At 37.7% G+C, this 18,106-nt stretch overlaps 1 protein-coding gene across 2 annotated transcripts; it reads left to right on the forward strand.

Annotated features, from left to right (window-relative positions):
• Window positions 1–1,382: 1,382 nt before the first annotated feature.
• LOC116997889 (MAP3K12 binding inhibitory protein 1) lies at window positions 1,383–17,628 on the forward strand. Of its 2 annotated transcripts, none has more exons than XM_033063082.1 (9): window positions 1,383–1,526; window positions 6,107–6,226; window positions 7,908–8,120; window positions 8,219–8,315; window positions 9,793–9,858; window positions 11,501–11,653; window positions 14,132–14,229; window positions 15,527–15,565; window positions 16,679–17,628. In XM_033063082.1, exons 1-9 carry the CDS (start codon window positions 1,407–1,409, stop codon window positions 16,787–16,789), a joined length of 1,017 nt encoding a protein of 338 aa, XP_032918973.1. In that variant the 5' UTR covers window positions 1,383–1,406; the 3' UTR covers window positions 16,790–17,628. The 2 variants fall into 2 exon arrangements, with proteins under 2 accessions (XP_032918973.1, XP_032918974.1); XM_033063083.2 differs by having other exon boundaries at window positions 1,393–1,526; window positions 16,682–17,628.
• The last annotated feature ends 478 nt before the right edge of the window (window positions 17,629–18,106 follow it).

The following is an 18,106-nucleotide window of genomic DNA, read 5'->3' on the forward strand; positions in this document are numbered from 1 at the left end:
AAAAATTGGTTCAAGTGCCTGGGCTTGATCTGTCTTTTCAGGTCATTGGGAATTTAGTCAGGACAAACTGTCTCCTCAAACACTGAGAAGCAACAAGCCATGCCAAGCTGTTATATCGGTGCTCCATACTCGGCTCTGGCCAGCAGATCACTTCAGTGTTGTAGTGCTGGTGGAGAAGGGGAAAGGGCAATGTATTTTCCTTTATTCTTGAAAGCTTCATGATTTGATCCAAATGACATGATTACATTTTGCAGGGTTGCTCCAGCTGCCTGTCCAGAGACAAAACTGCAAGAAGCAAAGCAGGTGGAAGCGGCCCTCGATCACAAGCTGGAATTAGGATTGTTCCACAGTAATGCAAAACAAAATTTCACAAATTTTCTTAATTGACTATTATATTCCGTGCACATGTTCAAAATGTTATTTGACAGAAGCTGAGTGTTTCCAGGATTTAAGTAAATTTCTATGTGTTTCAGAGCTTCTGAATCGCAACACATTTTGCCATAAGTATTTCTGAATCCAAAGAATGTTCCTCATCAACTGAAGCCAAGCAAATGCTGTCTAGTTCGCCCTAGATGAGATATTCCTGCAAAATGCAGATATCCATGCAATATATTTGTAATCATTAACACTGAAGTCCTCTTTGGAACTAATTTTTCTGTGGAACTGAGCAGAGCTTTCTCTGCTTGAGTCTCCTCAAATGTTGTGGATTGCTGGCGCTAAAAGCCATGTTTAGTTGCACTTATTTTCACTATACCAAGGTATGCCTCATCTGGAAAGGAACCCCAAAAACATCAGTCAAATAAACTCATCTGCCTTTCTAGTATTTTTATTGAAGAATGTTTTAACATTTGTAAATACAACTGCACTCACCATCTTTCAACGGAATAAAAAATATTGGGGATAGAGGGTCAGGGAACAGAAACAAACACGAAGATCAAAATTAGGCTATCAAAAGAAACACCAGGCAGGAAACCTTCGCAAGCATTTGTACTGTCTTAGGAGAGAAAGTTACAAGTAAACTGTCTTACAGGGACAGAATTTCGCAATCCCCATTTTTATCAAAAGCACTCTGAAAACCTCGTAGCCTGACTTAAAAACAACCCTGCTGCAAACAGAAGAGTCAAGGGTTTGAATGACACGTGAATGCAAAAAAGTGAAGGCGTAACCAGAAACTCGGAGTTGAAACAAGGGCGGGCACGGCAGCTCGGCCCGAGGGCGCGCCCGGAGCTGGGGCCGAGCCGGGGCTGAGGGAGCGCGCGGCCGCCCGGGAGCGCGCCCCGGGGCCGGGCCGGCGCTGGGAGCCCCGCCATTGGCTGTCGCTCCTGTCCATCAGCCCGAGGGGCGGGGCCAGAGCCCGGCCGGCGTCATCGCGGGGCGACGGCGCGGCCGCGGCCTGGCCCGGTGTCATGGCGGCGACGGTGGCGGCCAGCCCGGTCCCGCCCGTCGCCCGCGCTCCGGAGGTCGATCCTGCCGCCTGCGAGGTAGCCAGCAGCGCCCTGCGCTGTCTGACCGGGCTGGTGGGGCAGGTGAGTGAGGGACGGGTGGAGGGAACGGTCCTGGGCGGAGCGGGGCTGGGCGCCGTGCCCGCCACACATCACCTCGCTTTGGGGGCCCGCGCAGGGCTGGCTCTTGCTTCTCCCCGGCCTGCGGGGCCTTGTGGGCTCCAGGAATAGAGTACAGCGCTGGAGAGAACGTAGGTCTGCACCAGCGAGGGAGCTGCCTCGCTTCTGGAGGTTGATAGCGCCCGCCTGGCTTCTGCCGGGGCTGGGGCGGCGGTGCCGGCTGCCTCCCCCCTCTTCGGCCGGGGCAGCCCCAGGTGCGGGACTGCTGCTGCTGCTGCTGCTGCTGCTGCTGCTTCCCTCCCGCAGCCGGGACCTGCCTTTGCCTCGCAGTGGCGGGACGTCGTGTGTCACTTTGTAGTTTGACGAATTATCTCTTCCATGGAACGTGCAATTTGCTTAATTGCTGTATCTTAATTAATTACTCTGAATTGGAAAGCTACGGGAAGCTTGCAGTGCATTAAATCAAAATAAATGATCAGGAGCTTGAAGCTAGCCTTGCCTTGGAAATAAGATGCTATGAAACACGCAGTGTATATAAGGGTCAGAAATTTAAAAGGTGTTCTGCTCTATGGTAATTAAGTTGAAACACCTACTTTGTGTTTAGTAATATCTGTGAATTTGTAACAGATGTTCCAGTAGGGGTGGAAGGCCCTTATTAGGAGAAGGTTTTAGTAATAACTTAATTATTGCTATAAATAATTTGCAGATTAGTTTTCCACTGTGAAAACGTTTATGTGAAGGCAGTAGAAGCACACTCTTACTTCAAGAGTTAGCAATTTGAAGATTTGGGGCCAGATGATGAGCAGTATCTGCAGGAGCTAATGTGTCTTAATGTATGTTTGGTACAGAAATGGCTCTTAGGTGCAGAGGCAGTTTAGGAGTAGCTACTGGCTGATCTGAAATTATTTTTTAGTGTTTCACCTCTCATCTGTATAGAACTCTTATTATATTTGTTTCTTGCCTCCAAATATATTAACAGTAGTCTCTCTTTTCAAACAAAATGCAGCCAAAATTAAGGGCTTGATAATTCAGGCACTTCCTTGAGAATATCAGTTCTCCTGTCTAAAATGATTGAAAACTACCATGGCGTTTGAACAGGAGTACGGTGCTAAACAGCATGATGTTCAGACACAGATGACTCTTAGGATTACTGAGGCATGGAACTGTTGAGATTTAAAGGCACAATAATTCTTTCTGGTGAATATTTTTAATGTGATCAACAAAGAGCTAGTGGCTGCCAGTTTATCTAAATGTGAGGACAACATTATGGATGACAGTATTAAAACACATCAAAGTTGGAACTCTTATATTTATGAAAAACTCGAAAGAGACTAAGGGGAAAGTTTCCTAAGCTTTTAACTAGGATATTCACCACAAGTTTAATTTAACTATTTCTAAACCTACATTAAAACCTCTTTTTTTTTCTCTCGTTTGAGTTCAGTAGCTTTTTCTCCAAAGCTGGCTCTACAACTAGCATGTCACTGGAAGGGCCTTGGTGATTTTTGAAAATAATTTGATGTGCACAGACAATTGTGAGAGAACTGTTTAGAGTAGCTACATCCCCTCAGGAGAGTTACAGTAGCTATGGTGCAGGGTATAATTGTCGTCTTTGGTGTTTGGAGTGTCTTCTTTCCATGAGAACAGAACACATTTTGCTGTCCAGTGTCCTGGCTGAATAAGGATCTGGTTGCTCCATCTTAGCTCAGTTATGATCCTTTCCAGTTCTAAATTGCACACTTGTCTGCCAGTGATGGAGTTTTGACAGATTTAACTGCTGTATTTTACCCCCTTATGGATTCTAGCAAAATGCATTTTTGACTGAAACTACCGATTCCCCATTTCCCTTTTGTAGAGATGACTGAGCATGTACCAAATTGTTAGCAGTCACAGTTTGTGATTCATTACAGTAGTTTAAGTTGGATTTATGCTAGTGAATTGGGCTGTAAGCAGGAATATTTCTGGCAGAGAAATTTTTTTACTGGAGCAATCAATGGCAGTTACCAGGAGGACATCTTAAAATAACAACTCTTAAAACCAATATAGCTGATCCTGAAAAGTTTGTTAAGATTCAAGTGATAGCCAGTGTTTTCATAAAACAAATTTCAAAAGGCCTGAAATTACTTATGGTCCTCTAAATTGGATTGACTGTGGACTTGTAATCAATCAGAAAAAGGCTTTGAAGTTATCAAAACACTGAATTTATACATCTCTCACAGTTCTAATAAGTAGTAGAATGTGAAAGATTGAGAACTTACTCTGTTGTACTAGAAACTTTTGTTGATGCAGGAGGGGTTTATTCTTTACTTTTAAATAAGAGCAGTGTCTGTGAGTTAAAAATATGACTGGCCTCTAAATTTTTCTAAGTGAGAAGTTCCGTTGCTTTTTGTGCATTGAACCACCTGGACAGGAGAAGGCACATATCAGCTTATTATTTTTGAAAAAGGAGGGTTATTAGGAAATTGCAGTAGCACTTCTATTTTGTTTCATTTGAATGACTTAATCTACACCTTTTTTTACCCTGTCAGTAGACTGTAATACAGCATACAGATGTTGCTCTAAAAACTTTGGGCAGAAATATGTCCTTCAGATGATCACATGCACAATGGCTTAATTCCTAAAGTAAATTTTATTCCTACTGAATTCTAAATACAGTCTTGATTTTTAAACTTGTTCAAGATGTCCTGGAACATTACTTTTCCTACATCCTGTGTACTTAGCTTAAGAACTAAACAGGGATGACCATTTGTGTGAAATTATCTAAAATTCATTATATATCTAGTCAGACTGTCTCCTTTGCTATGTGATTTGGGAACTAACCCTGAGTTTAACAAGGCTGAACTTTGACTAAAAAAGGAAGGTTCAGGCTTATAGTTCTTTACAAAATTTATTAATGCTGGGATTTGAAAGTATCATGGAACAGCTTATGATCCACAGCTTTGCCTTCAAAGTGATAGAGGCATTCTCGTGTCCAGTTCTCAGTGTTCCCTCATACACTTTGTGGTGGTTTCAGGACATAAGTGCATATGCATTCTGTGTTCTTGTTTATAACATATAGTGCCTTTAGAAGTTAAATGTCTTTACACCATGAGTAAAAGGTCACTTTTGTAATCTTCCTGAGGTACTTTTTTCTGTTCCCACCCCCACTTTTTTTAATGGAAGGAGTGAAGTATATGTTTGGATTGACTGGCACAGACTCTGTTTATGCCAGCAAACCAAAGCCAGTTTATTACACTGGTTTACTAGTATTTATAGGTCACTATGTTTGTACAAAATTTTCCTCTTGGACCCTCTGTCCTGGTCCGCTTTAGAAACTCAATCCTCTGATTATTCTTCTTAGGCTAGTAATGTCCTTGTTATCCCCTACATCAGAGCAGTCAGCATCAGAGTGACCCATTCACTTCTGTTCTTGCCTTGAGTTTCTCTCTCCCTCAGCTTTCGCTGTACCAGGGCCAAAAGGTCAGCAGCACTACCCAGTTCAGCTTCTATAGCTGTCTGACAGAATAGATGTACAAATGTGCATGTGAATTGGGAATTCAGAGTACCTGCAGATCTTCTTGATTTCAAACAAGACTTTTATCTGTATTTAGAATCTGGGGTATCACTTGCAGGATGTTTGGTTGGAGAAAAACCTACTTAGCTTTGGGAAAGGAAAGTGATCATCTCTCTAAGATCTTGAGAAGACCTTTAGTGTAACAAAAAGGGCAAAGTTGGGTGTATAAAGTATATTAGCTCATTGGAATTTGACAATCATCTTAGTATTAGGAAGTGTAATTTTAGCTTATAGAAGATACATAGTTCTTCTAAATAATAGTTCGAATTGATTATGTGTGATTTTTTAAATTGTCTTGGGATTTAAATATTGCAATTCCTTGGCAATGAGAGAAGACTGTGGCAATTGTTCATCTCAATACGAATGCATATACAGGAAAATAGTGTGATTTGAAAATAGGTTTAATTAGTGGTGCTGTGTAATCTAGAGTTTGTTAAATTTGAGATATTAAAAATACTCATTTTTATGCACTTATTTTTAATATAAAGCTTCCTTTGGGTTAGAAGCAAGTAAAAATTCAAGAATGTGCCATGGTTATATCAAGACATGGGTCATGCAGGCATAGATAGTCTTGCAGTCTTGGAATAAAATACATGAACTTAGAGGAGACTGCTATCCTGGGTCGTGTTTCTTCATACTGGTGGTTCTAGTGTCCATTAAAAGAAAAGATGATATGAGTGATTTAACATGAACAATGTGCTTTCAGACAAGAATGAATTAATTAAAGCCAAGGACTGAAGTAATACAATGAAAGTATGAAGAGTTAGTAAGGAATTTTAAATTTTAGAATATATTCTACAAATACTAGCTTACTTGGAATATGATAGCTGCTTGGACTATAATTAATATCAAATCTTTCCAATGTTCTTGGCTGAAATTGGGATGGGTCTATATGACACTGAGCATAATTGTTGTCTTGTAGAAGTCTTGTATACTTTTTTGATGTTAATACAGATAATATAATTTTTATTGTGTTTGTTTTGCCCTGTTGAAGCTTAATCTCGGAGAGGATATTGTGAAAGTTGTAATCGATTGGAGCAAGCTTCAGAGCACATCAGCACTTCAGCCAACCTTGCTCTTTAGTGCACTTCAGCAGCATATTTTATGTTTACAGGTAAATATTTCATGGGACACATTTGGCTTGACAAAAGTGATCAACAACTAAAAGTAATCTCAACTGTAAAATTCCAGTAATTTTGATCTTACTTTGCTGTGTTCAACGAAAAATAAATGCAAAAGTGTTAAATGCTTGGGATTCCACTACGCTCCATAGGTACTCACATTTACGGATTTTTCAGATTAGTGGTGGGAATAGCCACTGTAGGTGAGCAGGCTGAATAAATGCAGCCTCATTGATTTCTAGACTTGCATTGTAAATGTGATACATTTCCATCTATGGTGGGTTATAATTAAGCAATAAGACACGGCAGGTGTGTGTCATGCTATGATAATGATTCCATGCGTTGGGTGAGTTTTGAGGCTCATAGAGTGCTTTCAGTGGTTCAAGAAGTGGCATTATCCCAGCATGACACATCCTGGAGTGTCTTACTGCAATTAAATATATTTTCGGCGTAGGTTGTTTTTTTTTTTAAAGAGTAATTTCTTTGACATTAATGTCTCATCTTGCCAAGTAGCCAGTCACCATTACTGTCATTTCTTTTAACTATTTAAAACTTTCCAACCCTGCCAAAAGTAATTTAGTTGCATGGCAGGGAGGGTGAGCAGTTTGTCAGCTGGTAACTGAGCAGTGTTTTGATCTTGATAGTTCATATGTAGAAGATGGGATTTGAGTACTATTATTTTGCTTCAGCTATCGATGAATTATTTGAGGTGCATAGTACTGAGAGAATGAAAAAGGAAGTTTTCGTATTTTCTTGGCTGTAGGTAAAAGAAAAACCCTTTATTTTCCAGACATCCACCAGATCTTTGGTGTGATGAGCAGAAAGAGAAAATGTGCAAGATAAAAGCAAATAAAATTTGCATCCAACATGTAAGAATGCTGCAAGTAGGAATTTGATTCCATTTCAGAAAATGTGACTGCTAAAAATCATGTTGTCTTTAAAAAAATAAAATAATTTATAGAGAGAAAATAAGCAGTGACATTCAGGCTAGATGAAACTGCTGGAAATTAAAAAGACACAGGGACATACATATATGTACTGAGGTTTCGATGTTGCATTGTATGTAAGAGTTATTGCAGTAAAATAAGCATTTTTCCTGCCACAAATACCAGTGCCTTTTCTCATTTAATTTCATGACCTAAGTAGATAATCAACCGTGTCAAGCAAAGCATGTGTTCATGATAATGCCTATGGATTTCATGTCTGTGTTCTCTCATTCACTTGGGCAACTACGGTTTCAAGTGGAGAATGTAGTGCTGATGTGATAAAGTAAAGGCTTTACAGTGTAAGAGCACTGGATTTCTTGTTAAGGAGGAAAAATACTAAGCCTTGCTGTTCTGAGTAAGCATTTGAATGACATGTTAATTAAGTGGCATTGATGCCAGCAATTGAAGCTTTGATTTAGGGAGTATGGGCAGGTTTTCACAGAAATTTGGGAATTTTCCTCTACAGACCTCTAAAAGACACAGGTCAAAAAGGTCAGAATCGTGGTGTGCACAATATTTGGAACTTCTTTTTAATCTTATTACTGTGTTCCATCAGAGGAAGATGTTGTAATTCCCAAAATTATTTCCATTGGTCTGGTTTGGAGATTTTAATAGTACTTGTCTTCTTGGCTTTGAGACTTTTGGACTTTTATATTTTTAACCCTAATACACTGTTTTCTTTGTTCAGCCTCTCTTGGAAAAACTCCAGTCATTGATCAAAGAGGAAAATGTAGGCCATGTTGAACCTGCAGGTAAAACAGAAAGCCAAACAAGTTTAGATGTTTATGATGGTAATAGTCAGACTGAAGAAAAATATGGAAGTTATGACTTGAGAGATCTGAAGAATGCTCATTTCAATTTTGATCCAGAAGTGGTACAAATAAAAGCTGGAAAAGCAGAAGTAAGTGATTTATGTGAGTTTAAAAAATGAAAATACTTTTGTAAATTTTAAATTTAAAGAATGAAATAGATATATGCCATAATGTTTATTACCTGCAGATTGACAGGCGGATATCAGCCTTCATCGAGAGGAAACAAGCCGAGATCAATGAAAATAATGTCAGGGAATTTTGCAATGTTATTGATTGTAATCAAGGTAACTGGCTAGCCAGACTTTAATCTTCATAGCAATTTGTGTGGGTTTTGTTGTTGTTGTTGTTTTTTTAGATTTTTTTTGTTTTTTCTATTTTTGTTTTTTCTATTTTTGTTTTTCGAAAGCACTAATCTACATTTAAAACAGAACTTTTAAAAATAGTAACTTTGTTTTAAGATTTACTACTTACCTATGCACTGCAGATGTCAGATAGAAAAAGAAATTGAGTAGTCACTGGATGACAATGTTTAATGCATCATATAGAGAAATATTATATCTCTTGTGTTAATTTTAAGAACTGCTGTCTTAGATCAGATGATTTTGTAGCTATTGTTTCCAGTGTTTTAATAAATGTTCCTCCAAAGTAAATGGAGTTGCAATTCAGAAATGTCTTCTGAATTGCAAATTCAAATTGAAGGTAATTCAGTGCTAGTTAAATTACAAAGAAGTGTTTTCTACAATGAAGTTGAATTACTAGCTACTTGAAATGACTTTTTCTTTTTAGCATTGCTCACATTGCAGTATGATTGGCTGTATGTGTAACCAATCTTAAATCCATCTGGCAGACTGGATCCCATTTACAGGATCAGTAACTGTGGGCAAATGCATCTTCGAAGTTAAGACAATTTTATATACATAAAACTACATAAGTAGTACAGAGATATTTTCTAAGTACCTGTGAGCCCACGTGTGCATTGTCTGTATGAGATACTTAATCTCTTAGAGATCAAAGCTTATTGTTCAGTAAGCTTCTTAGAGAGTTTTAACTGTTCGAATGTTAGTTGGAGTGCAAAGGACATCTGAAGTTTAGTAGAATATGCCAGATAGTGTAATACGGTTTCGCAAAACTGTTAATTATGTACAGAATAATTGATAATAAGATCTGTCTCATTGTTCAGGCATAATAATTTATGTGTAAAGCTTTGGTGTAATGAACAGAGATTAAAATATAAGCATTAGAAAAAAATTAAGTTGGTCCATACTATAGGCTTTTATGGTTAAGCAAATGAAAGAAGTAATGTGGATCAGAATAAATGCAGAAAGGCTTAGGAAAGAATGCTGATGAGTAAATTAGATCAGTTGAAAAATAGGGGAAAAGGACATAAAAAGGACATAAAACCAGAATAACAATGGTAAGCAGGAAAAAGGCTTCTGCACAGGAAGAAGAAAATAAGTTACAGAGAAATGCAGGGAAAAGTAAGAACCAAATAAATTTGGTCCTGATCCAGTAAACTTCTATATACACATGTGCATATGTTATATGAGTGACTTATCCCATTAAAAGCAGCAGGTCCATGCAAGTGTGTGAAACTATTAATGGGCAAGTGTTTATAGAATGAATTAAATATTTCTGATTTTTAAAGTTGTTGGAAGCATTTTAATTAGATTTGTTTAAAGCATCAAAGTTGATGGTGGTTAGAATATTTTCAGTTATAAATATGTAATTTGGACCTCACATGTTATATCATTATTTATTTAGAAAATAGCTGTGCCAGAACAGATGCGATTTTCACACCCTATCCTGGATTTAAAAGTCATATAAAGGGTAAGCAACTCTTTTAATACCCATTTACGTGTCCAGATATAACAGCACTGATAAGTTTTTGATATCAAAACTTTTTATAGAATGGTCAAAAATGCAAACTTAACATATTTTGCATTTTCATTTATTTCTTCAAGGTTTTAAATCCCTTAACTCCTTCACTAAATTAATGGTTAGGCACTAAAGACCAAAACAAAGTATTTTCATTGTGTGAAAGGAAATGTGGAAAAGATGAAGCAGGACAGAGAAGTGAACAATACTTAGTTTTTCTTCTAAGGTGAAGCCATCAATAAGGAACTGAGATTAAATAGGATTATCATCTATTTTTCATTCATTGGTGCCAGTGTACTGAAATAGAATATAATTTTGGGACAGTGGAAATTCTAAGACCTAGATTTATAAGTGACAAGCTGGGGAATGAGTTTATGACTGCGCTATGTTTTGGAAAGGAATAAATAATATAGAAATTATGTCCAACAGAAGTTGTATATAAAATATTGCTTGTTCATCTACTGCTCTATAGGTGTATGCAAGTTACCCTTCTTTAAAAACAAAATACCCAATATGAGAATGAAAGTAACCCTCTTTATCAGAGTGTTAATATTCAGTTATCCATTTGATATTGGTCCTAGAAACCAATTAATTACTTTGAATTCTGTAATTCAGAATAATACTGTAAGGCACAATAATAAGTATTGAAAGGTATGGTGAGCTAAGAAGGAAATGTGGAAGTGAGTTTGATTTTAGATTCTTTCACTAAGAGCCTCTTTCAGTAATCACTGTTTTAAACTGAGTTTGTTGGTTGGATGGCAGCATAATACAGGAAAAAAGGGAAGTTTGCACCTCGAGGAACAGTTCATAACTGAAATGTGAAAAACACTTAGAAAGGAATTGGAAGTAAAACCAAAATCAAACATAAATTAAAGCAAGAATGTAGCATGTGACCTTCATGAAGTACTGACTAGGATGGTGTACGTGTGTGCACACTTCAGCATCTGGAGCTGCCAATGTAGTCTTTAAATCTGCAGTACAATGCAGTAGTTCTGTGAGGAGAGCTTAGGAAATTACTCTGATTTAACTAGAAGTGAGCAAAATCTTCTGATGAAGACATGGCTCAGCATGGCTAAAATATAGTCCCAGATGCAGCTGAAGAGCCACTAAATATTTTACCCAAATGACAAAAATTAGAAGTGAAATTCCTTGCTGATGTTCGTATAGGTTCTTCTAGTTGTGTGCCTCCCCTCATCTTCATGTATTTATGATGCTTCCTGTAAGATTCGGTCTGGCCTCTTCTTTGCATTCACAAAAACTCACATGTACAGCTGCTGACATAGATATTAAGGTTTCTGCTGTTTATCAGCAGCTGATGACAAATTCTTGGCACTGCCATTCTACGTGAATGTATGAGTAATTCTTTTACTTTGCATATGTAAAATCCAGGGGTTTTGTTAGGTTTAGTTACTCATGCAAAAAAATAAGAAAATGCTTCTACTTGAACTTTTGATCTTAATATGTGTGGGACTCTTGACATGCAAGACTTTTGTAAAACTGATTTAACGCAGGTTTTACATGCTTCAATATTTTGATTATTTTAGTCAGATCTGCTGTGTGTTTCATGTATGAAATTTATTTTCTCTTTACCAAGTTTCTAGGGTAGTAAATACATACGGACCTCAGACTAGATCTGAAGGAATGCATGGGTCCAGTCACAAAGCCAGTGTACCCATGCACGATTGTGGAAACCAAGCTGTTGAGGAGAGATTGCAAAACATTGAGGCACACTTACGGTTACAAACAGGTGTGTATGGTGTTTTAATTTTGATATTGGTGAGCCATTATATATAGTTAGATTACTGTGGTGAAACTGGGCAAGTCTATAAACACTGATACTGTAAAAAAAGTGGATAGGTCCATTGAAGGGTTTAGTTCACCCCAAGTACAGGGATCTGGTGTTTAGGGTTTTATGCCCAAAATGGAACTGAGGTTTATGCCTAATTGGAGATGCTGAGTTAGTACACTTTATGTGGTGACAAGTAAGAGAGAGGCACATCAGAACAGGATTTAAAATAATATGGAATACCTGAAGATTGGTGTTGTCCATAGCCACTGGAGTCCTGCCTTGATCCACTGAACAGGAAAAGCTGAATTTAGGACTAAGGGCTACTTCATGGACAACTTGTGGCTTGGTGGTAGAATCAACACGAAGGATGACCTGAAACCTTTCCCCATTTAGGTGTAAAACTTATTTCCCAGAATGTGGGAAGCTTGCTGTCACTACTTCTCTTTAGGCTGCAAACATGAGTCCATACTTTTCACTAAAATAAATGCTATAACCATCAGGCTCCTGATGTGTTTTAGATAGTTACTTTCCTCACCCAAGCCCTGTTTTTCCATAATATGGCACTGAGGCACAATGAGGAACTTGTCAAAAAGGAATCAGTATTTTTCTTGAAAATTATTTTTGAAACAGAAGTCCAGTCTCCATCTAGTAAAGTGAATTTTCTGCACATGACATTGCAGACACACTTGATTTTTTTTGTCTTCTGAATACTGAATAGGTGCCAATTCATTATCTTAAAGATATTTGGAATATTGACTAGATTGCTAGATTCCTGTGACTGTGTATTGGATTAAAGTTCTGTGGCAGCAGGGAGAGTAAGATGTGCCTAGGTACTTGTGGCAGCAGTCAGAGCTTGATGCTTAGCTCTATAGGTGTCTCAAAAATAAGCTGGCTTTTGTGCATAAAAATAGAATCTGGATGTGGCTGGCCAGCATTAGGGTTACAATGTGTAGCTTTGGAGTTTATGTGTATCAGGGACAATGATTGGATGTAGCTAAGGAGCGGTCCTTGCTTCCATGTTGTGGCTATAATAGGTGGTGGAATTTTGTTTGAAGGAATGAGTCAGCTTAACTATAGTATAGGTTAAGAAGATGGAAACATGCAACACCAGCTCAACTCCTGTTCAAATCAGCATTCGTGGGGATGCATACTCCAGCAACTGTGCAAAAAATACTCATCTGAGCAGGTAACATACTTCAGCTACCTGTTCCACCAGTTTTTGCTTCCAGCAAAGAGTTAATATTGACTTGCTGGCTGTTTTTCACAACAGCTTCCAGTGCTACTACTGCTTTTTTCCCTTTACATTAAGAGAAAGCAATATTAAGAGTGATAGGTTTAACCAATTTAATTAGTATAGGTGCTGAGTGTTGAGTAGAGAGCAGAACTGAAGGAGTGAAGCTACCTTGCACAATTGTTTCTTTGAAGGGACAAAATTTATTAATGGCAAAAAAACCACCTCAAACCCACACTTATTTTGGTTGTTTGTGGAATAGAACTGTCTTGTCTAACAGACTCAGAAATAAAAGGAAATGGGTGTCAAAAGGTAAAAGCTTGCTATGGCCTTGGTTGTCAGTACAGTTCAGAACCAGACTATAATTTTAATTGGAATAGCCAGTACTTAGTTGTGATAAACAGTTATTTAATATAGCTATTTAATTACAGAATACTGTGGAGTGCAAATAAGATGCTTGCTAAGGCTGATCTTTTGATCAGTTCTATTTTTACATGGGGAAACAAACCCAAGCTGCTGTAGTGTAGATGAAAACAGCAAATGGGTTGAGGTAGGAATTTTTTTGTGCTGTTGTTTTTGTGGTGTGAGTAGATTTTGTTGTGGGTTTTTTTGTCAGTGTGGTTCTTAGGTGAGCTTGGGACGTCTTTGTTTGTTGGTCATTTTTTGGATTTTTTTTTCAGACCTCTGTTATTTGATTAAATACACACATTCCCCGCTCCTGTTCTCCCATCTATGTAAACAATGTTCTTTGTCAAGCACAACTCATACTTGTCCTCTAACCTCTGATGCTCAGTGGAGATTGTTCTGAAAGAAACCTATCTTGGATATCAAAGCTGAATTTGTCTGTGGTCTGCCATCCCATCTGCTCTGTCCTAATGCTGGTGTCAGCTTTGAAGTGGCAACATACCATGTATAACCAATGTATTGTAAGAGTGATCATTAGTTGTTTCAGGGACCTTGATAGACATACTGCAGCCAACTACAAGAAGTTATCTCACTGCTTTCATTGACTGGCTTATCAATCAGGCTTTACCCTGAATCATATTAATTATCCTTCCTTTATATTATCCCATCCATTTTTTTTTGTTCAGCTACTGGTTGATAGCTAATCTTGAAGAATTCAAATGTCGAACTTGCTATCTTCAGTTAAATAAGTTACTCAAGCACTTTTCCTGATTTCTTTGCATTACTATTGATGTATTTAGGGGGTCCAGTACCAAGAGACATCTATCAGAGAATTAAGAAGCTTGAAGATAAGATCCTTGAGCTGGAAGGATTGTCTCCTGAATATTTTCAATCTGTAGTAAGAAATTTTCTCACCTTCTTTTGGCATATCTAAATGTATTCGTGCCTTTTGTGTTTGAATCTTTGATGTACAGAAGAGTCGGAGGACAGACACTTTTGATAAACAGCTCTGGCTTGGTGTAGTGGTTACATTACATGTGGACCTTCTAATCAAGTTTATCTTTACCTAATTTCTCACTCAAAAGAAGAAAGTATCTGTTGGGTAAAAAAAATTGCTGCCACCTAAGCTTAAGTAACTTGTAAGAAATGTGTCAGAGAGGTTGTATTTCTTGCCCTTGCCTTAAAATCTGAAGTGCTTCTTCTTTCAAGAAAATTGACTGAAGTTTTGATTTTTGATACAAATCATTAATGGCTTAAAACAGCTGAAATCACTTGGGCTTCTGTACATGATCTGATTGCTAATGATATGTGAATAACTTCCAAAAGGATGAGAGAGTTAACTGTTTAAAAATTGCTTCACGTGATTCTGTGACTTAGTTTTCTTTATTTCTGGTTTTCAGGCAGAGCTCTGTCTCTCTCTGAATAGTACACCTTAACCTTCACTCACCAAAGGGTGTTAGTCAAAAGTGAACATGAGTTGTTGCTGCATTAGGCTCTATTTGACTGTGGAAATTTCTTGTCTGTTATCTTGCTCTTCTTTCCCCATGTAGCAGTAAGAATGTCTCTTTTACTCTTTAATCAATTTTAATTTATATCTTCTGCCTCGAGACCAACCAAATAAGAGTCGTTTAATAAAAAACAATAGCAACAGTGCACATTTTTGTTTAATTTTTAAAATTTGTGTTGGAGACCAGTAAAATTCTTTGTTTGTGAGGCCATTCCTTCAAGTGGCTGAAAACCAAAAGTTAAAACATACACTTTCATATGCTGAAATTTCTATTGAAAATGCTTTAGGATCTCTAGAATGAGGATCGGGGGAAGAAAAAATTGATGGTGGCAATAGTGTTGCACACTAATTAGCACACTTTATCTGAGGTTTTGCATAAATATTGGTGTTGATGTGGGCAAATTTTAGGGGCAAAAATATTGGCAGTTTCAAAAGCTCAATTCTATGTGAAGGAAGCTTCAGTTAAATTGACTGCCATGTGTAGAGAAGCTTCAACAGCTTCTGACTGCTCTCCAGTAGTATTTCTCATGATCCAAAGCACTTAATTATAAGAAAGGTTTCTTTAATCCATGGAATGGCAGTCAGGTTTTTTTCTACACTTTAAAGACTCTTGACAATGTTGTTACAGAGTTATTTGTGGTCTTCTGTCAGTGCAACATTAAGTCTGTTTTGATTGTCTTTTCTTTAGAGCTGTTCTGGCAAGAGGAGAAAGGTTCAATCTCCCCATGTAAGTGCTGTTAACTCTTGTTTTTCTTAAGTTTAGGATGTTTTGAGTGGAAAGGAAGCAGAAGTTCTATGAAACAAGTATGTAAGTTCTCAGAAGTACCTGTATCAGTATTGGATAGCTTGCTGCCAAAGAGAGAGGGAAGGAGACAGAAAGCTAATAGTGGATGTTACAAGGAAATGAGTCTTCTAAGAATATATACTAGGGTTTTCACCAGTCAGGAGGATGGTAGAATAAAACAAATCTATAATGCTGTAGTCAAACTGATAGCAACAGGTAATTTCTGTATTCTGATCAGCCCTCTATTAATGTCTTCTGGTTTTTGCTTTGTGGCTTAGTGGTTTGTGTTGATTTAAAAATGATTTTTCAATTTACTTTATTGAAAAGTAGAAATGGCTGGCTTGGCAAAGGTATTGCAGAAGGACCCAACATTATAGCAGATATATTAACCTGTCTGTAAGACTTGCCATTTTCACAACGTCATCACGTAAGGGAATGCATTTACGATGTACCTCTTAGGCCACAAGAGAGAAGTTATCATTGGTGCAGGTGGGACCATGGCTGAAACCTTGTCTGCTCCTAGCTATCACCCTTGGAGACAGATGGACTGGGGAGAATGCTTAGGATGGAATATGGGCTATCTGAGAAAAAAAAAAAAGTCTTGCATAGAGTGAAATATCTTTATAAAAAGAATGATGACCAGCTTGTGTTATAGGAGATTAAAAAATTGTCAGGTTAAATGGCATAGAGGAGCTGGATGTTGGGAGTACAAAAAAAACCCTTTAGCTGTAAACACAAGTTCTGCAAAATCTAGGTAGTCTCATCCAGTGTTTTAAGATGAAGGAATTTCTTAGGTTTTTTTTTTTGTGAGCAGACTAAACAAGCATCTAATAGAAGTAGCATGAATATATTGATCCATGATTCGGACTGTCATTCTTGCAGGTTTACATTCTTTTTCCTTTAAATTTAAGTAGGCAAAGACTAGATTCAAACAGTTCTGCAGAAGTAGTTCTGTCACTTAGTGCGATATGTAGTGACCTCAAGTATCAAGTGATAAGCCACTTCTCTAGCAATTACAAGATGTAAATTATTGTGATTTTTATTTTGTTCTTTTAGCAGAGCTATTCACTTGCTGAACTTGATGAAAAGATCAATGCTATAAAACAGGCATTACTGAGGAAAACAAAAGAAAGCAAGTTCAAGGAGGCTGAGCAGCTTCTTCGATAAAAGTGTTTTCAGAATCCTCATCGTGATTTACACATACCTAAACCATAGACCTGAGTAGTGTTCATCAGAGATGACTAGCAATGAAGATAAAGCATGCGTATATGCTCCTTTTGGATGATCTTGAAAGCTTTCTTTCAGAGTAACTTGTTTAAAAGCAGCCTTATTAATTAAATAGATACTTTAAAATGAAGAATGTTTCAGGAATGTCATTCTAATAATCGGTTCCCTTCTGTTATAAAGGAGGACTGCAGCATTGTTTGTATATGAAAAGTCTTAACCTGCATTTAAAAGCTACATCTCATGTGTAATTCTTGGTGACTAAGTATTCAAAAGGACTATCTTTTGGATACTGTTCATGTAAGTAGTTTGCATAGACTTGTGAAATTGAATTAAATACTTCCTCAGAAACTGACTTTGGAAAAAAATTACCAAAGCCTTGCAGAATGTATGCTTACCTGTGGATTTTTTCTGTATTTGTCACTGTTTTCACAGCTGTTAGAAATGCAGCAAATTGCATTTCTGTGTGACAGGTGTTTATGGAAATCCTAATGTGTAAATAAAAACAGCTATTCTTCACTTTTTCGTGTCTTGCGGGAATTCAAATTTCATAACCTGTTCACAAGGTTCATAACCTGTTCTAAAAACCATCCCAGAGGAGATTTTGAGGAGCATGCCATCAAGGCACCAACTTCCCTTCCATATGCATGCTTACATGACTTTTGAAGCATGGATGCTGGCTTAAAGTCTGACCTTTGGCCAGACAGTGAAGTTGTGATGTGACTTTTTGTTGGGTTTTGTTAATTTGTTTGTTTTTAATAAACCATTTTCTATTTATACAAGTTCTTGTATTTGTCTGTCATTATTTCAGTTTAGAAGAAAAGTAGCTGTTACTGAGGGAGTTTTATGCAAACTCTCTGCTTATAGCAGTCATATTGTTGATGTCCCTGTATCAGTCTCTGTGACAAGTGTTATGAACAGTACTGACTTGACACAGCCTTTGAAGAATAGTAGGTGTTTTCTGTGACCTGGTCTTTTTATCCAGAATAACATTTGTTATATCAGCTGCAGCTAACGTTTCTCTGGAGGTGTACCAGCAGAGATGGGAGAGAAAGCTGCTTGAGCTCTTGTCCTGGCTCCAGGAAGAATGACAGTATGATAGCAACCCCTAAGCTGCTGCTTGTCCTTCCAGGAAATCTGGGTGTCTCAGATACAACAGTGGATAGGAAGAGGTACTGTTGCAGTTGAAGATTGTAGTGTGTTACATGTCAGTACAGTATTCTACAGAGACAACTTTTGTTGAAGTGAACATGAAGCCTT

This window comes from Catharus ustulatus, chromosome 6 (assembly GCF_009819885.2).
Source record: "Catharus ustulatus isolate bCatUst1 chromosome 6, bCatUst1.pri.v2, whole genome shotgun sequence".
NCBI classification, from domain to species: domain Eukaryota; kingdom Metazoa; phylum Chordata; class Aves; order Passeriformes; family Turdidae; genus Catharus; species Catharus ustulatus.

Bases quoted from the DNA above. Each gene is read 5' to 3' on its own strand.
- LOC116997889 (XM_033063082.1), top strand. From the start codon at position 1,407: ATGGCGGCGACGGTGGCGGCCAGCCCGGTCCCGCCCGTCGCCCGCGCT. The intron at 8,121-8,218 runs GTAAGTGATTTA...TATTACCTGCAG, and splicing joins TAAAAGCTGGAAAAGCAGAA to ATTGACAGGCGGATATCAGC. The intron at 8,316-9,792 runs GTAACTGGCTAG...TTATTTATTTAG, and splicing joins TGTTATTGATTGTAATCAAG to AAAATAGCTGTGCCAGAACA.